Source organism: Centroberyx affinis, unplaced genomic scaffold (genome assembly GCF_046629955.1).
Source record: "Centroberyx affinis isolate AG114_WGS23_722 - 3 ecotype Tasmania unplaced genomic scaffold, CSIRO-AGI_Caff_v1 ptg004848l_1, whole genome shotgun sequence".
Classification (NCBI taxonomy): Eukaryota; Metazoa; Chordata; class Actinopteri; order Beryciformes; family Berycidae; genus Centroberyx; species Centroberyx affinis.
Genome location: NW_027282368.1, coordinates 369,779 through 390,661, shown reverse-complemented (window position 1 = coordinate 390,661; position 20,883 = coordinate 369,779). Strand labels below are relative to the sequence as shown.

The following is a 20,883-nucleotide window of genomic DNA, read 5'->3' as shown; positions in this document are numbered from 1 at the left end:
TTTGATTACTTCACACTACAAGCAAAAGAAAAATGCAATAAAATAAATGAAATCAAAATTTAGATGATTTATGGATTACAGTATTTAAATGTGAAATTCCTAGGGAGCATGCAGTGGGTGTTAGTCTCTCTCTGTCACAGTTTGGGTTAAAGTGAGGACAAAATGCTACTAAGAGTCTTAACCGCCTTTGGCTTCTCTTACGGTCACTCATTGTTGCTGTGCTACACTGACAAAGTTCAGATGAGACAAAGCAAAAACATAAGATGAAATGTTCAACACTCAATGCAAAAACAAATAACAATGTAGACAAATTATTACTCACCTTCATTGTCCTCTAAAAATGCCAAAGCATAAAGACAGAGAAATTCCATTCAGAAAGTAAAAAGCAGACAGGAAAAGAAAAGAAAAAAAATTAAAAAACAAAAACAAAAAAAGTAAGTTTGTAAAAAAAAAAAGTACAAAGTCCTGACATAAAATTCAGTTGAGCTCAGTTGTCAATAAGCTTACTCTCTCTACATATCTTTGATGCAATGCATTCCACAGTGCTACTCATTCCGTTCGATTTAAAAATTTCCTTCTGAAGTCTATAGCCATGCATTACAGCATTACATATTTGCATTAAGAAGGTCTACAATCAGCCCTGGTTAGAGAAGGGGAGGTCTTTTTTCCCCTCACTTCTGCTGCACTCCAGCTGGGGGGAGGGCTCTGAGAAAGGTTAAACGAGTAGGAAGAAAAGAAATGAAAACCAAAAAAAGTCAAAATAGAGAAGTGCATTAACTGCTGAAAGAGTGGAAGTGTTCCCACAAGGCTGATGCCATCCCAATTTTTCACATTGTATTTGGTCAGATTTTATTATGGATTGTAGTAGTATATAGAGAGAGTCTGGCAGGAAAATTGACACAAAAGTTTGGTGCTTCTTTCATTTCTTTGGTGTGCAAGGTATCAATTATGCAATCTTCAAGTGTGACAAAGTCCCCCCCCCGCCCCGTCCCCCCCCTTTTAACTGCATCCTTGGGCAGAGGTCAAGCCTCTCCAAACATACAGCTTTCAGATTAATCTAACATTAAAGACTGTCAATTTGCTATTGGCTGGTCTTTGTGCGAAGGTGATGTCACCACCTGTTGTACTCTATGGAAGGTGACATCACCTGGCACAAACACCAGCCAATAGCAGATGACCAGTGCAGTACCCTACTTTTCACCATTCGGTGTCAGGCTTCACCACAGATTTGGGTGGGGTTTAGTTACTCTTTAAAGAGGAAATGTGCTCAATTTTCCAAAGAGCTCCTTCATCACTTGGTAGTTGGTAGTCCAGGTAAAAAAAATTTTTTTCTTTTTTTTCTTCCTACCATTGGATTACAGATTTGAAACTGATGGGTATGCATGATTATGTTGACTTTAAAAAAATCCACCTGTTTACACCAAAGTGCTATGGAAGCACAGTGTTGTTGAGAATCACTGAACAAAATACATAATTAATGCATTGACTTAGCAAGTGCAGTTAGAAAACCAAACTACTACCTGGCATGTGAATGTAAGGCCAACCTAGAGCTTAGCATTGATCAACAACCCTACCCCTGCAGATAAGTCATTTTGTGATATAAGTTAGTAGTGCACCTTTAAAAGTAATCAAGTGAGACAGTGACAAGTTGAGACCAGTTCAACACTGTAAAACACTGAACAAGAGAAAACAAAATGGAAATTCCTGCTATATAATCAGGTTGTGTGTGTGAATTCTGGCCTGTCAACTAACCTGCATGCCACATATAGGCTATGTGTATGTGCTGTCCTTACCAGCCTCAGTGTATCTGAGTCCAGTCCTGTCGTCTCCAGCTGGCCTGGCTGGAAGCCAGAGGCCCCTGATCTGTCCTGGTAGTTTCCCCTCTAGAGGCTCCAGGGAGTGGGGGGGCTGGCTGACTGCTGCCCACGTATACAGCTGGTCTTGCTGTGGAAACAAAACACAAAACTGTTTCAAATGGTTTAATTTTTTAATCGCAATTGCACCGCCACTAATTCCAATTGATGCTGTAACCATGACACAGTGAACCAGGAACTGAAATTTTAAATGCAATACTCTTTTTGACAACAGGTAAACAGGCTGCCTTGACTGCAGCTGTTATGTCTCTGTCATCTCCTGCTACTGATGCAGGAGTGGGAGGAGACTCCTCATTGCCACAAACAGAGGAAGCATCACAGCATCCTATGAAGCCAGTATGAATGAGATGTCTGTATCCACTGCTGTCTTTGATGCCAGTGAACCAGCTGTTCCTAGAAACCCTGTCTCTATGTTGATGATAACAAGGTTTAATCAAAGTTTTGCAGACTCCATAACCAAACTTAAGAGAAGCCTTTTAGAATGCTACTTCACTTCCTTTGTGTTGTGCTTGGTTTTTGATGTATGAGTCAAACCATTTCAACTGATCCCAGGAGCAATCCCAGCAGGGGATCAACAGTCAAAAATTCAATCACAGTGCTAAGATCAACCAGTCATCAGAGATGGAAAAGGTACCAAAATATCCTACTCAAGCAACAGTATTGTTACTTTCCTGAAGTTATTAAGTAGTTACTTATTTAAGCAGAGGTAAATTCCTGGTGTTAAACTCTATTTAAGTAAAAAGCCCCTCATTTTAAAATGAAGTTCAAAATAAAGTTACCAAATTACTTTTTACAAAAGAGAACATTGTTAGATGTGATCTTTTCCATGCAATTCTAAAAGGGCCGATGAGACAGAGTCCAAAATAGATTCATTGAATTAAAAAAAATAATAAAATAAAATAAATAAAAAATGCCAGATTACTCCTCTCTTCTCGGCTGGTCTGGTCTGTTTGAGGCCAGTGTCTGTTGCAATGGTTATGGAAAGCCTACAAAATGTGTACTCCCTAATCGATGTGATTTCAAATGTGGCAAAGTACGGTAGTGATATGGACTGTTGCCCTGTTGAATTTGATTGACAATCAGACTGATTGAGTTCAACAGTGACTCTGGGAAACTGATAAAGGACAGAGCCGGGCGCCTGGGGGAGAGCTCTAGGGAGTGCTTGGTGGATGCCATGGGATTTTTTTTTACCCAGACTGTAAAATGGGCAGCAGATGCCAAACTATTTAACAACTGACAATTAGTAAAATCAAACTTAGGAATCAAACTGCAGTACAGCATTGTTTCCTGTAGTTTATTATGGCAGATGTGGTTGTGGATATTTGGTTGTGAAATCCAGGATCCATCCTGGTCCATTCCAGGATCAGTTGCAGTAGATTTTGCAGTGGCTCTTATCTAGATATTTAGATCATGACATGTGTGCAATAACTGATCTTATGGGTGGGCTGAGGCCAGATGATTAACTTTGTACAACATTGTATCTACATTGGCAACCACAGCTAAATGAATTGGAATTAAATAAATGAAAGGGAAACATGAGTTCGGGGCAAAATATATATTGCCTGGGGACACTACTAACAACAAATTTGGTATTAGAAAGGGAAAATGATGAAGACTGGTTGGTGGATTGACACTACGTACATCAAACTTGGCTGTTGCTGTGGAGGTGATATGGGTAGTGCTGCCCCCTAGCTGCTCTCTGAAGCAGTCGGTGAAGGGCAGTAGGAGGCCCATGGCCAGGATCCTGGAGCACAGCCTCTCAGGGTCCTCTGGCTCCTCGTGCTCCTCCTGCTCCTTCTGGAGGAACAGCTTTTCCAGGAGTGTTCGACCTGGACATGCAGAAAAGAGAGGGATTAGATATTACAGACGGCTCATGCATAGAAGAAAATTGCATCTCCAAAAGAGAGGGAGGGATGACAGAGAGAAATCAGCCTCTTTAGCACTAATCACACAGGACTAGTGTTATGTGGGGACCTCATGTAATTAATGAATTACCCCCCCCCCCCCACCTCTGTTTGTGTGAAGCCCTTTTGCAAATAACTAAATTTGCTTAAATTACTGATGCCCTGGATACAATTTTATAAAGGGATCAACAGTTTCATCTCATCTTAAAGCCTCTATGTGTAGAATCTGTACTTCAATAAATTATTCTCAAAAAAATAAATAATAAATATAATAAATAAATATATATATATATATATATATCTAGCCTATATATATATATATATATATATATATATATATATATACACAGTATACTGTATATATATGTATAGGGTTCTTCTCTCCAGTTTTTTCAGCACATTTTAAAGCAACCTATTGGTGGCTTCAAAAGTGCCCATTCAAGTCAATCACATGGCAACATCCACCTTTTTTTTACAGTCATTGACACAGGTAATGAAACCTATGCAGTAAGCTGTTACTTGTTTTCTGTTGAGTAACCAAAGATCTCGGCCACCCTGCCAGTGTGCCATAGGAAAAAAAAAAGAAAATCAGCAAGTAAGAAAAATAGCTGTTTCCCATATTTTCTGAAATATGAAGTTCAATAAAACACTGACGTTCAGGTATAAGTTTGGAACCGTGATGGTATTAGAAATCGTTTTTTATACTTTTTAAGATTATTTTTTGCTTTTACTTGACAGTAGACACTGGAAAGAGACAGCAAAGATTAGGAGAGAAAGAAAGGGGTATGAAATGCTAGGATCCCTGGCCAGTTTTGTTAAAAGAAGTTTAGATAGAACATGGTTTATTATTATCCAATCACAGACATGCATTAACACACAGAGTCGTGACAACTTTTCCAAAAATATCAGACCACTCCAGCAGATAAACTGAGAAATGTTGTAAATGAAAATCTATATTGATGCACTGGTGCTCATTTCCTAATTATTCATTATAAAATTTTCTAATGTTATTTTTGTTGACTAAAATCATATGGCATTTTAGTTAGCGATTAATTGAGAATTGCACCGGCAAGGCTAAAATCTGACTAAGTTTAAAAAGGACTTTTCCACAAAAAGACAAAGATTTGAAAGGGTGTTGACACTGCTATCACTGGAGACATGCGGCATTCTATTATAATTGATATAATTGATATAATTGCGAATACAGGAAAGTTAATTGTGTGTAATACGATATATAAATCCACACAGTGTATACACATGCGCACACACACGACAAGCTACTGACCATACACCACCACTTTTCTACCCATCGATCTTTCTTCCAAGGCTTCTGAAACATTAATACAGTCCCATCTCCTAAGGGTGCTATAGATGATGTCACCAATCAATAGGAATTCTATATCGGGGCGTCCTGGTGGCTCAGTGGTCTAGGGAGCGACATCCACTGAGGCACGTCCTCAGTGGATGTCGCTATTGGCCTGGAGCCAATAACTTCTTCAGCCTATCAGAGCACTTCTGTACTTATTACATCATCACCAAGAGCAGTGGCATTATCCCCAGTGTGTAGCTAGTCCCACGTCCATGTTCAATGCATTTTGCAACATCTCACTAATTTCAATTGAAATGTGCAGCCAGACGGGACCCTGACACACACTGACCTGCTTTGGGGCCCCTAACCATAACCCACAGTTTAGAATTATTATGGGCCTGAGCCACAGCCTCTGAGGGACACTGGGGGCCCTAAACATGATTTCTATTGATGTAGAGACCCTAACCACAAATATTAAACTGCCACCAATTGATTGTATGTTTATGAGCAATGCATTTATTGAATATCATCCAACTGAGATACAGAGCACTACTTATATACTGGTGGGGCAGGGGAGTTTCTGTACAGACATAGTCAAACCTTTTCAATTTCACACATTTCACTATTTAAAAATGTTTTGGTCCTTCATTCCTGCCATCTGTCACCTTGCCACCTTAAAGCCGCAATCTGCAATCCAAATGTAAGCAACCACCACCTAAAACTAAGGCTTGCTGTGGGGTTGGACAAATGTCATCACTCTCAAATTGAATGTGCAAGTTCTAGATACAAAGACTGGCAGTTTTGAAATGGCTTAAAAATAAGTTTAAAGTGTACTTTGAACCTGTAAAAGGTTTACATTAGTATTGTTTGTAAACAGGCTAAGCGAGTTAAGGTGTGTGGGGGCGTACAGAGGGGAGGGGGGCCCAATAGAACCCGAGGCCCTGTGGTTCCAGCCCTGCAAGCAGCACTCAGTTATATTAGGTGCTATGGCACATTACCTCTGTCAATCAACTATCTATCGAGCTATTTTCTTTCTTTATGTGTTGTGTATGTAACCCTGCAGTACCATCAATATCTAGTACTTGGATCTTGCAGTCCACTCATTTGCTGCTTCAGGGTTAAGCCAAACCCAATCAGACAGAATAAACAACAACACCCCTGTCTTTATTCTGCTTTATATAATTGTTTCTACAGTGTTGTGTCACACTGCTGTAATTCTTTTTTTCTTTATATTTCTACTCTTATTCGTTTGCGATTGTCTTTGAATTTCTAGTTTATTTACAGTTTGTATTGTAATGTACAGTATTGTAATGTACAGCATTTACTCTTCACTTTCCCTGATTGTCAAGCACTTAGAAACAGAATTTGAAAAGTGCTACACAAGTAAAGTTGTTTAAATTAAAGGCTCATTTTGTACCTGTTACAGCCAAAAGAACTAAGGATGCAATCACTACAACACAAACATAAGTCATGTATGGAAATCATGTAAACAGGAATTCCCAAGGACTCCCAATTCCCAATTTTACAAGAAAATCTAATTGAATATGTAAATTAATGATTTCAGACAGAAACAAAATCCTTAATTAATAGGGGGCTAGCAGTACACTTCAGAAATGCCTTTATAACTCTTTCAAGGAAACCTTCCCTTGTTCTGCATCCTATTATAGTTTGTTTCTAGTATTTGTTTGCTGTCCTGGGACCAGTTTTTCAGAACTGTTAATCTGGATCAGAATTACAGATTTTCTAATCTTTTTTGCAATCCAGGATCAAACTGATCTTGCTGCCTTTGAGTCAGTTTAAAAAAATAAAAATAAAATCAAGATAGGATTATTTTGATCCAGACACAAGATCACACAATCCAGATTTGCAGTCTTCACATAGACGTTTATCCTGCCATCTGTTGGACAAATAATGTTATAACATGTTGCTAGGCTGAAATCACATGATGGAGTAGATATGTGTTACTCAAAGTTTCATTGGATAACCGTTATTCATTAATTCAAGAATCCTTTTAAAAAGTAGTCACAACAACATCTCTCACTACTGACTGTCTAGCTGGTCCAACAAATGGTATGAGACTTTGTTTTGAAGGGTTTGTTCACTTAATAAAAGTAAACATTAAATACTATTTTTAACAAATAGCCTATTCGTGATGTGTAGGGAGGATTGGATTACCCAATCCAAATCCCATTTATCTGTTTTGAAAAACCCAATTCAGGTTCAAAACAATCCGATTGCTGAAATCAAATCAGATAAGTTTTGAAAAACTGGGCCTTGAAGACAGCAGGTTCAGGTTCAGCACTCTGGTTCAGCAGCTCAAAGTGACTCTGGACTAAAAATAAACTGGCCCTGCAAGGCTTTCTCAGCAGCTTCTATTAGCCTACAACACAGAGAGAGCTAAAGTACACTAGTGCGGAGCAGAGAGTCCTCTATGCCCGGTACACACATGATGTGATGAAGACAGAGAGACAATGTGTTGCTGTGTTTTAGTAAATGAGGCTGAGTTTAGTAATGTTCTCATATAGAAAACAAGCAAATAGTAAACGTGTTGTCCCCCACCAGTGATGTAGTTCCACCCTTGGGTCAGTCAGTGATTGCTGAGTGAACTTGAAATATGAGTGAAATTGTATAAGCATTTTCATATGGGACAATGAAAGGACAGATTGACCATATATTTCTGTTGCCTATTCTCCTCAGAATTAGGCTTACAAGTTATGTCTTGAAATGTAGTAACTGTAATTGTCCTGTTTTTACTCAATACAGTACAAAATATAAGAACTACAATACGCAATAAATACAGTCCGTACATTACACAATGTACACTACAATACAATTTATAATACAATATAACATACAACACCAGGAGCGTGAGTGTTATGAATAATATAAATGCTAAATGATAAGTGATATATGGTATTGCACAGTAGCTAAGTGGTAATATGATATAAGTAGTCAACACTGACGGCACAGTGGTAGTGCAGTGATGATGCAATAACAGTACAACAGTCCAACAACTGTACAATAACTACAGTGTCTTGTGGTTAGAGGTTTGCCCAAAAATTCTTCATTGACTCTCACTTCAACACATCAACCCAGTCTGATGTCTCCAAGTGTGTAGCGTGTGTAGACTATTATGTTACCTATGATACTTTAACTGTATTGCTTTACCACTGAGTCCCCATTCATTGTCCCCCACAATGTATGATAACTTAAACTGTATGACCTGCTTTACCACTGAGTCCCCATTCACTGTCAATGCCGCCCCCTAGTGGCACAAAGTCAACATTACAGTGTGACTAACAAACTAACAAACGAACAAACTAACGGATGGAGACCGATCCATAGTCCCCTCTTTGGTGGGGGACAATGAGCCTGTGTGCTGCTGGTGAATGTGGTTTGGTTTTTGTCCTGCACTGTGATGCGACACTGCTGCGGTCAGAGCGATGAAGGTGGGCCAGGTTTGAGTACAGCGCTATGCTATTGCCTCCTCTCTAAAACAAAAATTTGGGAATCTCATGCGATTTGAGAACATTTTTATTTAAATGGTTTGCTGGCATAATTGAGTTACGAGTTACTCTGTAATGACAACTGTGACGCTTACAAGGAAGCTACTCAAATTATGAAAAGCTTATGTGTGTGGCACCTGTTTTCTTTTATCATGATGTAACCAAATTGAGTAAAAGGGGGGGGGGGGGGGATCAAAAGTCCCTTTCACCTCCACTGGGTCCAACAGTGGGAAAAGGGATTTTTCAGGTTGTGTGTGGTGACCATAGTAACCTCTGACCCCCTACCAAAGGTCAGGTCAATTCACTTCCAACTCAGTCACTTCAGGCAGGGGATTTTCTTCAAAACCTAGCAAAATTTTTGTCATTCCAAATAGGTTCTAATGTCTAGTGTGTACAGAGGGTATTTGGAATCAAGGCTCTGTAATTATTACACAAATTGCAGTTGTAATTAATATTTTGAGTGAGTTGATAAGGAATTGTAATACTAATAATACTAATAAGAGCCTCTATTGTTCCCTGTAAGGAACAATGGAGTCTTTTATCGTGGAGGTCAGAGGTCAACGTCAGCTACAGAAGAGCACCCCTGGAGCTGGTAGGGATTCAGTGTCTTGCTCAAGAACACTTCAGTAGGGTGGGGGGTTTGAACCCAGGTCTCTTTAACTGTTAGGCCACCTTGCTGACCTAATCCGAGTCTAACCATGCTCTCTACTCACCGGTGAAGACGTCCTGAAAGCCGCAGGTAGAAACCTGTCCACAGGAAGACCTTCTGGTAGCACAGATGGGCTGGCTGCCTCCTCTTCCGTAACCCCCCAGGTACTCTCCTGACCCCCCGGAGCCTCCTCCATCCTCATCCCTGCTCCTCAGCCTCTTCTCCAGCTCAAGCTCCTCCGTCCAGTCGGCAGAGCGGCTCAGTGGCCGGGAGAGGCTTTCGGAGCGTTGTCTACGGATTCGCCGACGCTCAGCTACCGTCCTGTCAACATTTACAATCTAATTAATATCCCTTTAAAAGTGGATCACTCATACAATTACACATTACAAGGTCCAGTACAAACAAAGAAAAGAAATAAGGCTTTTGAACGCCATTTGAATGATTATGGTGACCAGAATATATTTATCATTCATTAAAATGGCATTTCTAGGTATAGATATAGGTATAGGTCTAGATCCCTTAAAAAAAATGTTCTAACAAGGTGGATGCAATCCTTCTGCAACCCTGTCTTACATCACCTGCTGAAAGTAGATTTTATGTTGAAAGCGTATTTAAAGTGAAGAGGTAGAATTATAGCTGCTGCACAGCGGTGAGTCAGGGCCGGGCATTTTAAAGGAGGAAGATGAAAAATAGGAAGAGAAATAATTATTTAAAACTTCTTAAATTAAAAATCTTTGAAATGATGTGTCTCTAATCCACACATCACAATGCCTAAGTAGACATAAGCATGTTCATTCTGCAGCACCTGGGGTTCAAACTCACAACCTTTGACACCAATGGCAAGTGTTGATCATGTTGAGCTACCTGAGAAGTGGGATAATTAAAGGTGGCTTCACACTATGACTTAGCCAACCACCAGGGTGCATGATAACAGCTGTCCATGCATTTACAGGCAGATTTCAAACTAGTGTCAAATATTCAGTATTCAAGACAAAATTCTGAGACTTTGCATACTTCATCTAGACAACATAGAGATGTCTGTAATTTATTTTTTTACAAACATTGATTGCTCCATAAGCCAAAAATGTATGTATAAAGATGCTCTATTTCCATTGACTGCAATAGTTTACATGAGGGCAGAATTCAAAATACTGTCAAAAATTCAGTTTTTGAGATAAAATTCTACACTTTTACACACTTCATCTACCATGACAGCAAAATTTTGTCATTTATCTTCATGAACATTGGAGATTTATAGAGCAAGAATTTGCAGTAGCTGTTTACAGTACTGTTTACAGTAAAACATTTTGATGCGCTGTGGGCTCAATTTCTGATAATTCAAAAATCTGGCTGGATCGTTTGTGGAGGACAGTCTGAAGATACAGTGTAGCAAGTTTGGTGTCAATTGAGCAAAAAATGTGGGAGGCGATAGGTTTAATTAGTTTTACAGTTTTTGAGAAAAACAGAGTGATGGACTTCATAATTCCTGGCAGCTCGAAGCATCTGAACCTTTCTGCTCACTTGGGCCTACATTTTGGTGAAAGTTGCAAAGCCGTAGCACGTACGACTGATTTGTTATGAATTTTCAAAGTTTTAAACTTTAGATGGTTGCTGTAGCGCCACCATCAAGACTATTGACCCCCAAAGCCAGTTGAGTAAGTTTGGCATGGGACTGGACTGGATGTGGAAAGTTTGGTTTATTTTCACGCATGGGAAGGCAGATTTCCTTGTAGGAAGAAGAAGAAGCAGAATAATAATAATAATAATAACATTGGCAAATACAAGAGGGACCGGCAGCAGAGCTGCCCGGCCCCTAAATAAAATCAAAGATTATATTAAAGTGCTGCAACACTACAGGTAGAATGTTACCTGTGGAGGTGTTGGTGGGCTTTGCGCTGGGACAGGGGGCTGTGGGAGGGGGACAGGGCTGGGGATTGTCCTGGGGAGCTGAGCTGCCGGGTGGTGGTCTTGATGTAGGACGGGAAGATGGGGGGGTAGGGTTTGACCGTGGGGCTGGAGGCAGAGGAGAGGTTGGACTTGAGGAGGCGTGTGGCCAACGTGGGGCTCTCCTGGGGAGGCCACTGGGAGAAGCAGACACTGCTCTTCCTGCGCTGCTGGATGGAAAGGGAGGCGCTGGTACTGATACTAGTAGAGTGGTCGGGTTCAGACCCAGCGCTCAGGCAGTCCTCCAGGGACTCGGCACTGGTTCCTGGGCCCAGAAGACCCTCACCTTCTTCAGACAATGTCCCTGAGCTCAGCCCCTCTCCTGGTTCATGACTCCTGGAGCCTTCACTGTGGCAGTCTGCAGGAGGTGGTGGCACATCCAGGCCAGGTTCCCCCTCCTCCTCCCTCTGGGTTTCACCTTCTTCCTCCTCTTCCTCCTCTTCCTCCTCCTCCTCCTCCTCCTCCTCTGGGGCTTCCACAGCACTCTCAAACGAGGCTGTGAGATCAGGGAAGCTGTTAACACTGGTCGTCATGGTGACAGGGCTGACTGCTGTCCCCCCATTGGTCGCCGTGGCGATGGCTGTATGAGGGGGCTGCTGTACCCGAGCATGCTGGTCCTTTGTCCCTGTGGCAACACAAAGAGAGGCCTCTCTCTCTTTCTCCTTCTGCTCCTCTCCATTTAGTTGCTTTACCAGATGATGATCCTCCTCCTTCCTCCCCTCCTGCTCCTCTGTGCTGGGGGGATACAGTGTTGGTGGGTGGCCATTAGGCCTTGCAGAGCCAGGGAGAGTTCCTGTCTCTAGGAATGACAGTGCATCAGATCCCAGCTCTAACTCTGGGGTCAACTCCAGCAGATCAGGAGGGCTTAATTTAACCTCTGCCCCTCCACTCTGCTTCCTCCCTCCTCCCTCTCCTCCCCCCCAGCCCGGCGCCTCTCCCCCTGCCCGTCCTTCGGGGATCGAGTTAATGCCCCCCTGCTGCTGTTGGTGCTGGAGCCTGATGGTTTGCTGGATGTCCGCTAGCAGATCCTCGTGGTCGGCAGCTGAGTGGAAGCTGTAGATATCCGTGTCTGACCCCGAGCTCCCTCCTTTCTGCCCCCCCTCCTCCGTGGGAGAGGTTGCCTCCGTTGATGCTGCCTGCTGCTCCTCCTGCTTCCTCCGTCCTCCTCCATCCTTTTGCTCGCGCTCGGTTTGCTTTTTCTTCTCAGCAAAAGTAGCCTCCGTGTCCGACTGCCCCAGTTCATCGGCGGACAGGTCTGGTGTTTTGGTGCCCAGGGAATTAGCACCGTCCAGTTCATCGTGTTGAGATGCTAAAACGTCCTCTTTTGAGCCTGTTGTTGATGAACACGCTCCTCCTTTCCCCTTGAGGTTGCTCTTTCTCTTCCGGATGGAGAAAACGGATGACTTGGACTCTGATTTGTTTTTCTTTTTGTTTGTCCCTGTGCCGTGCTCCCCCACACCTCCTCCGCCTGCTCCTTTACCTCCATGCCTGCCGTGGGCTTTCTTCCCTCCCTTTTTTGTCAGGTCCCCCCCTCCCTCATCCAATGCAAGGTTGCTACCATCCCCCGATGCTGCTGCAGCCGCTGCAGCTTTCCTTAGCTTAGCCTCCTGGTTGCCCATGTTGGTGGAAGGCGTCTGACAGCAGCCTGCCTCTCCTCTCAGGCCATGTCTTGGAGAGCTACTCCTGTCTGCGCAAGCTCTCAGCCGCTGGCGCTTTCGCGTAGAGGATTTCTGGGTGAGGAGGTGCTGTAGATAGTGCTTTTTATCTCTGTTGTGCGACAGTTTCTGTTCTTCCTCGTCGTTTTCTGGTGACGAAAGCCAGAGCAGCGGTGATGTGGACGCTGATGCAGGAGAAACGTACAGCTCGCTCACCCTCCTCTTTCTCCCTCTTTCTTCCCCTCCTCCTCCTTCCTCCCCTCCCCATCTGCCTAATGGAGTGACGCAGGCTGCATGCTCAGTGGAGCACTGACAGGAGAGCAGACTGGGAGAACTGGGGAGGGACCGGGATGCTGGCGGGGGCTCAGGGGGAAAGGGAGCCAGGCTCGGTGGGGATGGGGGAGAAGAGAGCTGAGAGGAATAATGATGCTGCCGGCGACTGTGCTGCTGCGTCGGTGGCAGGGGGGGCTGGAGGTGGAGGTGGAGGTGGGGGTGGAGCGGAGACTGTGGATCCTCCTCTGGGTTGGGCAGGGACACATATCGTGGTCTGCCTCTGCCACTGATGAAGCGCTTCCTCACTACATTTCCCATGATTCTCCTGCCTACATAACCCAGAGTGCTATGTGTGGGGCAGACTTTGATCCTGCCTCTAAAGGGAGCCCTGATGAAGCTCTCCTTCACTGCAGGAACCTGGTTCTCGACTGTGTGGATGGCCTTCATCTTCTGCTAAACAGAGAGACACAATATGGATACCCTTTAAATAATAATACTTAATCCTAATAATACATTAAAATACTTGACCATCCATTGTGGTGAGGGAGAATATGTGGCAATTAATTAATCTACATGAATTCATACATTACATTTTGATTCTACTAGATAACCAATAAAAGGGGGTGGTAAAAGAAAAATCTACCCTACCTCTTTTTTTTTAACACTGTTAAAGAAAAACCTAAAAAAAAAAAAAAAACAGGCATTGTCAATGTGCCTTATATTTCTGGGTCCATTTTGTTGTTGGTGGTGTATTTTTATTATTCCTGCAGATAATTCCTTTAAGGACTTAAAACACTTCCCTCCCTCAACAACTACTGATGGGGTGCCCTTAAGCAAGGAAATTAACCCCAACTGCTCCAGTGCAGCTGCACAGTGGCCAACAATATAAGACTGAATGAATGTATGAATGTGTAGAAGTGTATGAGGCATGTTTTTATTACAAAAGCACCACCTATCCACTGCTCCCCCTTTAGAAACCTTTCTTGACAGGAGAGATTGATTTATTAAATTTTATAGACCCACTAAACCAGGTCTGACTGTGAAAGTAAGAAAGACATCGCCCACCCTGTAACTGCAGCCTGGCTTGAACAGCAAAAGAAGGCAACGACAGTGAGTGTCTTTGTTGAGAAGCTTCACACTTTAACAGTAAAATTAATTCATAAGGTGTTAATGAGCCACCAAAACATTATGGCCTGTTTGGCTGTTGGTTAAAGTTGGATGCTCCTGAGTAGACAGTTCCACATCTATCTGAGGAACATTTTCACTTAAGACACAATGTTTTGGTTTCATGTTGAAAAAGTAATGCATTTTTGAAGGTTTACGTTTCACAGCTATTGCATATAGCATATATATCTTTTGGATATCATTAAGAACCATTGTGGTATTTTGTTAATCTGTTGAATTAAACTTCACTTTTGGGCTGAAGTCGATGCCCACTGCAACACACCGAGCATGGGATGTAGGAACTACAGGCCACAGTAGCCTGTAACATTTTCTAGGCTACCCCAGTTGTTAGTCTGGCCTTATTAGCCTATGTATTAGCCACTGGGATTATTTGTTTGAATTCATCTATGCAGATTAAATAACATACAGTGATTATGTCACCGTAAGCATGACCCACATAAGCGGCTAGAAAATTTGAATAACTCAAACATTTCAGTCTCTAGATTATCTCCATTTGCGATGTTATAACAGTCAACATTTGGATTCATTCTGGCTGCTGTGGACAACCTTGGGAGAGTGACAAACTGTCAAGGGACACACGCACACACGCCTTCACAAGGTAATATCTTGCCTTGTATGTTACGGTTTTCAATGCATTGTTAACTGTTTCAATAGCCTTCATAATCAGCAAACGCTCTAAAAGACACACACAAAAAGGGAGAAATCCTCCTTGGCATTTCAAGAGTCTGATGAACCCTTCAAAGACATATTGTGCTGCAAGTTCTTCTCTTACAGGAGATTTTAGTTGTTACTGAACATGGATTCACTTTGTGCTGTTGATAAAAAGCTGCTGCTGCTCTGATGTCGTCCCTGCTGCCTGAACAAAAATGTTAGACCGACACTCTCCAACCCAAATAAACCATACTGAGAAACTATATGGAAACAAAAAGATCTATTAATCTGTCAACTATGCATGGATTACAGCCTGTAGCTCAGATAAGTCTTTTGGAAATTTGTCAAAAACCAACACCATACCTTTGATTACAGTGACAACAAAAGGAAAAGTTTCTATTTCTATATTAGAGATTCATACTTTTCAGTTACCGGTCTGCCAAATCGTATCAACACAAGAGGCTTAGCCTCAGTGGCTGATAGCTCATTTAGCCCTAATGCAGTCATAATGCAGTAAAAGTTTCCTGTATCCAACTAAATCCATAATGCTAGATTTATAATGTGGCCGACTCCAGCCTCCTGAATATCATTAGCACATAGGCTTGCAGCTATTGTTTGCTTATACGTACATGATGAGGGAAGAGAACCACAGCCATGTCTGTTCCTGTCAATCAGCTGCTGATGAGTTCCACCTGCTGGGGTTAACTCTGGAGGAGGAGGAGAGGGGGAGAGGGGGGGAGAGGGGGAGAGGGGGGGAGAGGGAGGGGGAGGGGGAGGGGGAGGGGGAGGGGGGATCATCACAACTCTTACTTCCTCTTCTTCTTCTGTGAATTTTATGGCAGATTGCAACCAATTTAGTAGGTGCATACTGCCATCTACTGTACCAGAGTGTGCAGCATCACAAGTTAATTGTGCTAAAAGGGGTTACTTATATTTTGTTATCCAATCCTGTAGCCAAACAACATCAAAAAAGGGTCTACTTGACTCCCAGATTTCCTAACCCATTCCTAGAAATCCCACCAAACTCCATCCTCACCCAGGCGCATAAATCTTGTCCTGTAATCCTCTCCATTGCATATAGACTACATCTCAAAATCTTTTTGCCGAGTCGATTTCAATCCTGTGTGACCTAATCAGAACCAGGGTGCTGGACTGCTTGTCATTTTGTAGTCTCACTTCCGTTTTAGAGCGGAAGTGAGACTGTGTCTACTGTGTCTACTAGCTCGTTAGAAAACAGGGATGGGAATTGCATTTATAATATTGCCGTTTAAACTGGAACTTCATCACTAGACCATTCTATACATTGAAATCAATTGAAATCTTATAATACGCGTATGGTAATGGTAATGATTTTTTTTTTTTTTTTTATACCTTTATTTAACCAGATAAGTCAGTTGAGAACCAATTCTCATTTACAATGATGACCTGGCCAAGAGGCAGAAACAGAAGGCAAGTCGGTGCAAGACATTAACACATAAATACAGTAAGTACATAACAACATTAGTCAAATTTAAGACACAATACAGTATATACAACAACAAAAATCTATGTAGGCTTACTATGGACCAGAAGAAGCAAATGATGATATGATAATGAGAATTGTGGAAATGGCATATGTAGCCTATAGCCTACATACAGTATATGTTTTGATAAAAATAATTCCTTTTCTGTCCCGCCACTTTCACATTTAATCAGAACAACTACTACTACGCTACTACTACTGATTGTGCTCTACCACATCATGTTGTTCATCGCAGCAATATGCCTATCTATCTCTATTACAATTACAGAATGGCATGCTTCAGGCTCTACTATTGGGAAACCTGTTGGAAGGAAGGAGGTGACGCATGCATTTGTTGTGGTGTGTTTGGAAACTGTGTGGAATAGCCTCCCAGCTTGGTGTGCACAAAAACACAGACGTTTGTGTACCTATTTGGCAAGAGCAGGGCGCTGATTGTGCAATATTTAATCAAGGTTCTGAGGTGTGCGTGATTGCGCAGCGATTTGATTTTGAAATGTGCACCACATCAAATTAGAGGCTGCAGATGGAACGCACACACCTGTCGAGCCGCCTTTGGATGGATATAGTGATATCAACTGAAATATATCCTACAAGCTGTTGTGGATGGCAGATACTGGTAAGAATAACTCCCTAACTAGCCCAGTACAGACTACAATTAACTTTTACCTTCACATGGTGAGCTGGACACATGCTCAAATTGGTCACAGTTCAAGAAATGCGACTGGTGTATTTTATTTATTTAACCTTTATTTAACCAGGAAAACCCTCATTGACATTAAAAATCTCTTTTTCAATAGTATCCTGGCCAAGACAGGCAGCACTACCAACCTACCACGTTACAGACAACATAACAGATTACAGTTTGTATTGTGTGCATGTAAACGTAGCCACTGTTGTCTGCTTTTTCCATTATAACACATATAATCTTTTGGTCGGCAGTAAATTAATTAATTAATTAATTTTACATATTGTCGATTTCTACTTTCCTTCTACTTTCTTCACATTCATATAGTTTAATAAATCAACATCACTTCCACCTCTTGCAGCAGGTCCCTGGATCACGTGATCGTGCTGCAGACAGCCTTTTTCCTGGATCAAGTGGCTGATGGACCGTGCTCTGATATGCAGAAGTCGGTTCGTTTGCATTCAGACTCGATTGCCTAGCCTGTCCATGGTAGCCCGGATGTTGCAAACTGAATTTTTTCGACTTGAATTTTTGGATCTAAATTTGAATGATGTTCTATTTGAATATTTTCGACATGAATTTCTGGAACCGAATTTGACCAATCGAATGCGAGCAACCTGAATATGTTTTTTTTTTAAATTCTGAAACTTGAATTTTTGGATCTGAATTTGTGAACATTGAAAAAAATATATTTCAATTTCAGCTTTTAAATTGCAAATCAAGAAATGTCATATTTTAAGTTCAAAGAGGTGAATTCAGAACCAATAAATTCAGACGCATGTTTTCAAAGTAAAATATTTCAATGTTCTGAATTCAGCTGTGATTAATTTTCAATATTAAGTATTCAGTGGGTGCTAAAATTACCATTATTTGCCTTCATATGCATGCTTGAATTGAAACAAAGTCTCCATCAAACTAGCTTTGATTTTTTTTGGTTCTCCCGCACCTCAGTTAGCCCGTCTGATCAAATCATATCGATTTAGCCTCCACAAATTTTCAGTCTTTCACTTGAATGGTCCATTTTTGTTCGGGAGCATATTCACATGCTTTTTTTTATCATTATTATTTTGTGGCTTTTTTGCCATTATTCAGTAGTAGTAGTTCAGTAGAGATTGACAGGGAAGTGAGGGCAGAGGGAGGGCAAGGATTCAAACACAACACTTTTAACACACGTTTAAACGACTAGTTGGTTAAACTCTCCCATCCCTGTTAGAAGAAACACACTACTTGTTCACTTGCTAAAATTAACTATTTAATCAAATCAATCAATTGTAATTCCTCATAGCGGCACCATCCACTCTAAGGGACAGTACAAAGTAATTGAAAATGTCCCCGTAGGTTGTTTTCGGGCCACTTTTGTATGTCATCCACCCAGTCAGTAATAGTAGATGGATGCGGTACAGTTACGCCATTCGATCGCCGCAGTTTAGATGATGTATGTTCCCATATTTCCCATATATGGACGGAACGGCATATGGTGAATACTGGAATAGTGCGCGTGTATTCAATTTTTTCATACTCTTTTCCATACTCATACCCTATCATTGCATTTATAATCCTGCCACTTTTGACATTATATAAAACATTATATTTTTTTGATGACTGTTTAATTTCTGATCAGAAAGTGATCTGCCTTGCCTTTAACAAACACTTTGCTGCTGCTGGACATCTATTTGAAAATGAACATACAGGGCTCCCTCTTATTGACCATATGCACTCTTTAAGCCACGCTTCTCAGTTTACACACATCTCCATGAAAGATCTTCGGGAGATTTTAAAGTTCTCTCTCCACTCTACAACACTGAACTCCCCCAGGACCGCCCATTCCCACCAATCCTCACAATTGCATGTGTCCTTCTTTGGGTCTCTCACAAGTAGTGCCTGAAGCATTGAATTTTTAATTGCAATAGAGAAAGGCATACAGTATGTCTGCAAGGAACAACATCAAATTTGATATTGGCGGGACAAGTGTGTTTTTAAGAATGAATCTCCCAATTTCCACAGTTCTCTTTGTGTAATTGAAATAAATTCTTCAGTCATGTAAACAGGATTATAATGGGGAGTTATCGGTTTGTGCAATCATGCAAACAGCTTAAACAGATGATTGCTTTATAGGAATAGGCATTATCGTGTGCATTAGCAAAATATGACTAATTGAATGCAACCTTATTAATCATGTATAGGTAAAACAAACTACAGGCAACTGACAAAATAATGGCAAAAAGTTTTATTGTACTACAAAGTTAGTTGTAACTGCACGTGGCTTTGTTGTGAATCATTGTCTTCCAAAATAAAACTGTGCGCATCATTATGAACAGAAAACATAGTGACTAGGCTTTCAATATTGCCAGAAACGTGATTTCAGCTTTCAAGGGAATAAATCTGCTCTTGAGGTGCTGTATATTCATATTTGGGATGCTGTATATTCACCCCTTGTGACTCTGCACCTCCCGGACAAGACCATCGGTTTCCTTTTGGGAGAAGCTGCTCTGGACTCTCCTCTCCATTATGAAACGCATGATGGGATGTGCAGTGCTTTTAATGAGAGGAAACTGATTCGATTGGCCATGATTGATGCCAGCCCCTACCACACCTACTGATAATGTATTCTTCCTACTCCTAATCCCTACCACCCTCTCTTACATTTAATCAGATTTTTTTTTTTTACCACTGCCAGCATTTGCGCCTTGATTCACAAAAACAGATGAAATCTTATGAAAGATCTGCTCACTTTTTCTGAACATTGGAACAATGTGAGCCCTAATCAAGAAAATAAATATCTTTACTAAATTACCCAGTTCTGGCAGAACACTCTAAATCATGCTATGCTGTGTCAGCTGACACACCTATCGCATCTACACTGATTTGGTGGTCTATTTAAAGGAATAGTTCACCCAAAAAATGAAAATTCTGTCATCATCTACTCACCCTCATGCCAGTTGAAACACAGGTGAAGTTTGTCCATATAACACACAGGGAGGTTGCCAGCTCAACTTGGTAGCAGCCTTCTCCAAAACAACTGAAGTCAATGGGGACCTGTTCTTTAGAGCTCCAAAACAAAAACAGCCAAACAATCACACTGTGAATAGAAAGACCTATACACCATTATTTGTTGCAAATCAGTCTTTTTGGAACTCTGAAGACTTCAGTTGTTTTGGAGAAGGCTACTACCAAGTTGTGCTGGCAACCTCCCTGTGTGTTATATGGACTAACAAATTTCACCTGTGTTTCATTTGGCATGAGGGTGAGTAGATGATGACAGAATTTTCATTTTTGGGTGAACTATTCCTTTAAAGGCCTTCACACTCACATTCACTCTGTACACTGATGTGTGTTTTGCCGCTGTTGCAAGAGCCTCCTCCACCCCAGCCTCCACCTGCTGTGGTTCTGCTCTGTTTGTATGCACCCTGGAGGGTCTTTATTCCTAAATCATTTATTATCTACTATGTATTACTATGCTGTTATGCTGTATTACTGCAGCATGGAGCATCCCCGGCAGTAGAACCATACTGCCAAGTCAAACTTTACTAACATCTCCATTTGCAATAAATGGTTAAGATGGTTAAGACGGTTATGACGTGATTGATTCCTGACAGAAATTACTGAATCATTTACATGTACTTAACAACTGATTATGGATAATCCAAATTCATCACTATGAAATAAAGAGAGTATTTGTGTTATAAATTTAATCTGATTTTTTTTTACTTCCATTTACAGACACAT

At 41.4% G+C, this 20,883-nt stretch overlaps 1 protein-coding gene across 1 annotated transcript in view; it reads right to left on the bottom strand.

Annotated features, from left to right (window-relative positions):
- Positions 1-12,805, bottom strand: part of LOC139666166 (formin-2-like) — a 47,023-nt gene extending 34,218 nt beyond the window's left edge. Inside the window, exons 1-6 of the mRNA XM_071545291.1 lie at positions 11,605-12,805; positions 11,112-11,544; positions 9,307-9,563; positions 3,516-3,703; positions 1,794-1,944; positions 323-334 (exon numbers count right to left, since the gene is read on the bottom strand). Coding sequence (XP_071401392.1) covers positions 323-334; positions 1,794-1,944; positions 3,516-3,703; positions 9,307-9,563; positions 11,112-11,544; positions 11,605-12,805 — 2,242 coding nt within the window. The remainder of the gene's footprint in view (positions 1-322; positions 335-1,793; positions 1,945-3,515; positions 3,704-9,306; positions 9,564-11,111; positions 11,545-11,604) is intronic.
- Positions 12,806-20,883: the final 8,078 nt, after the last annotated feature.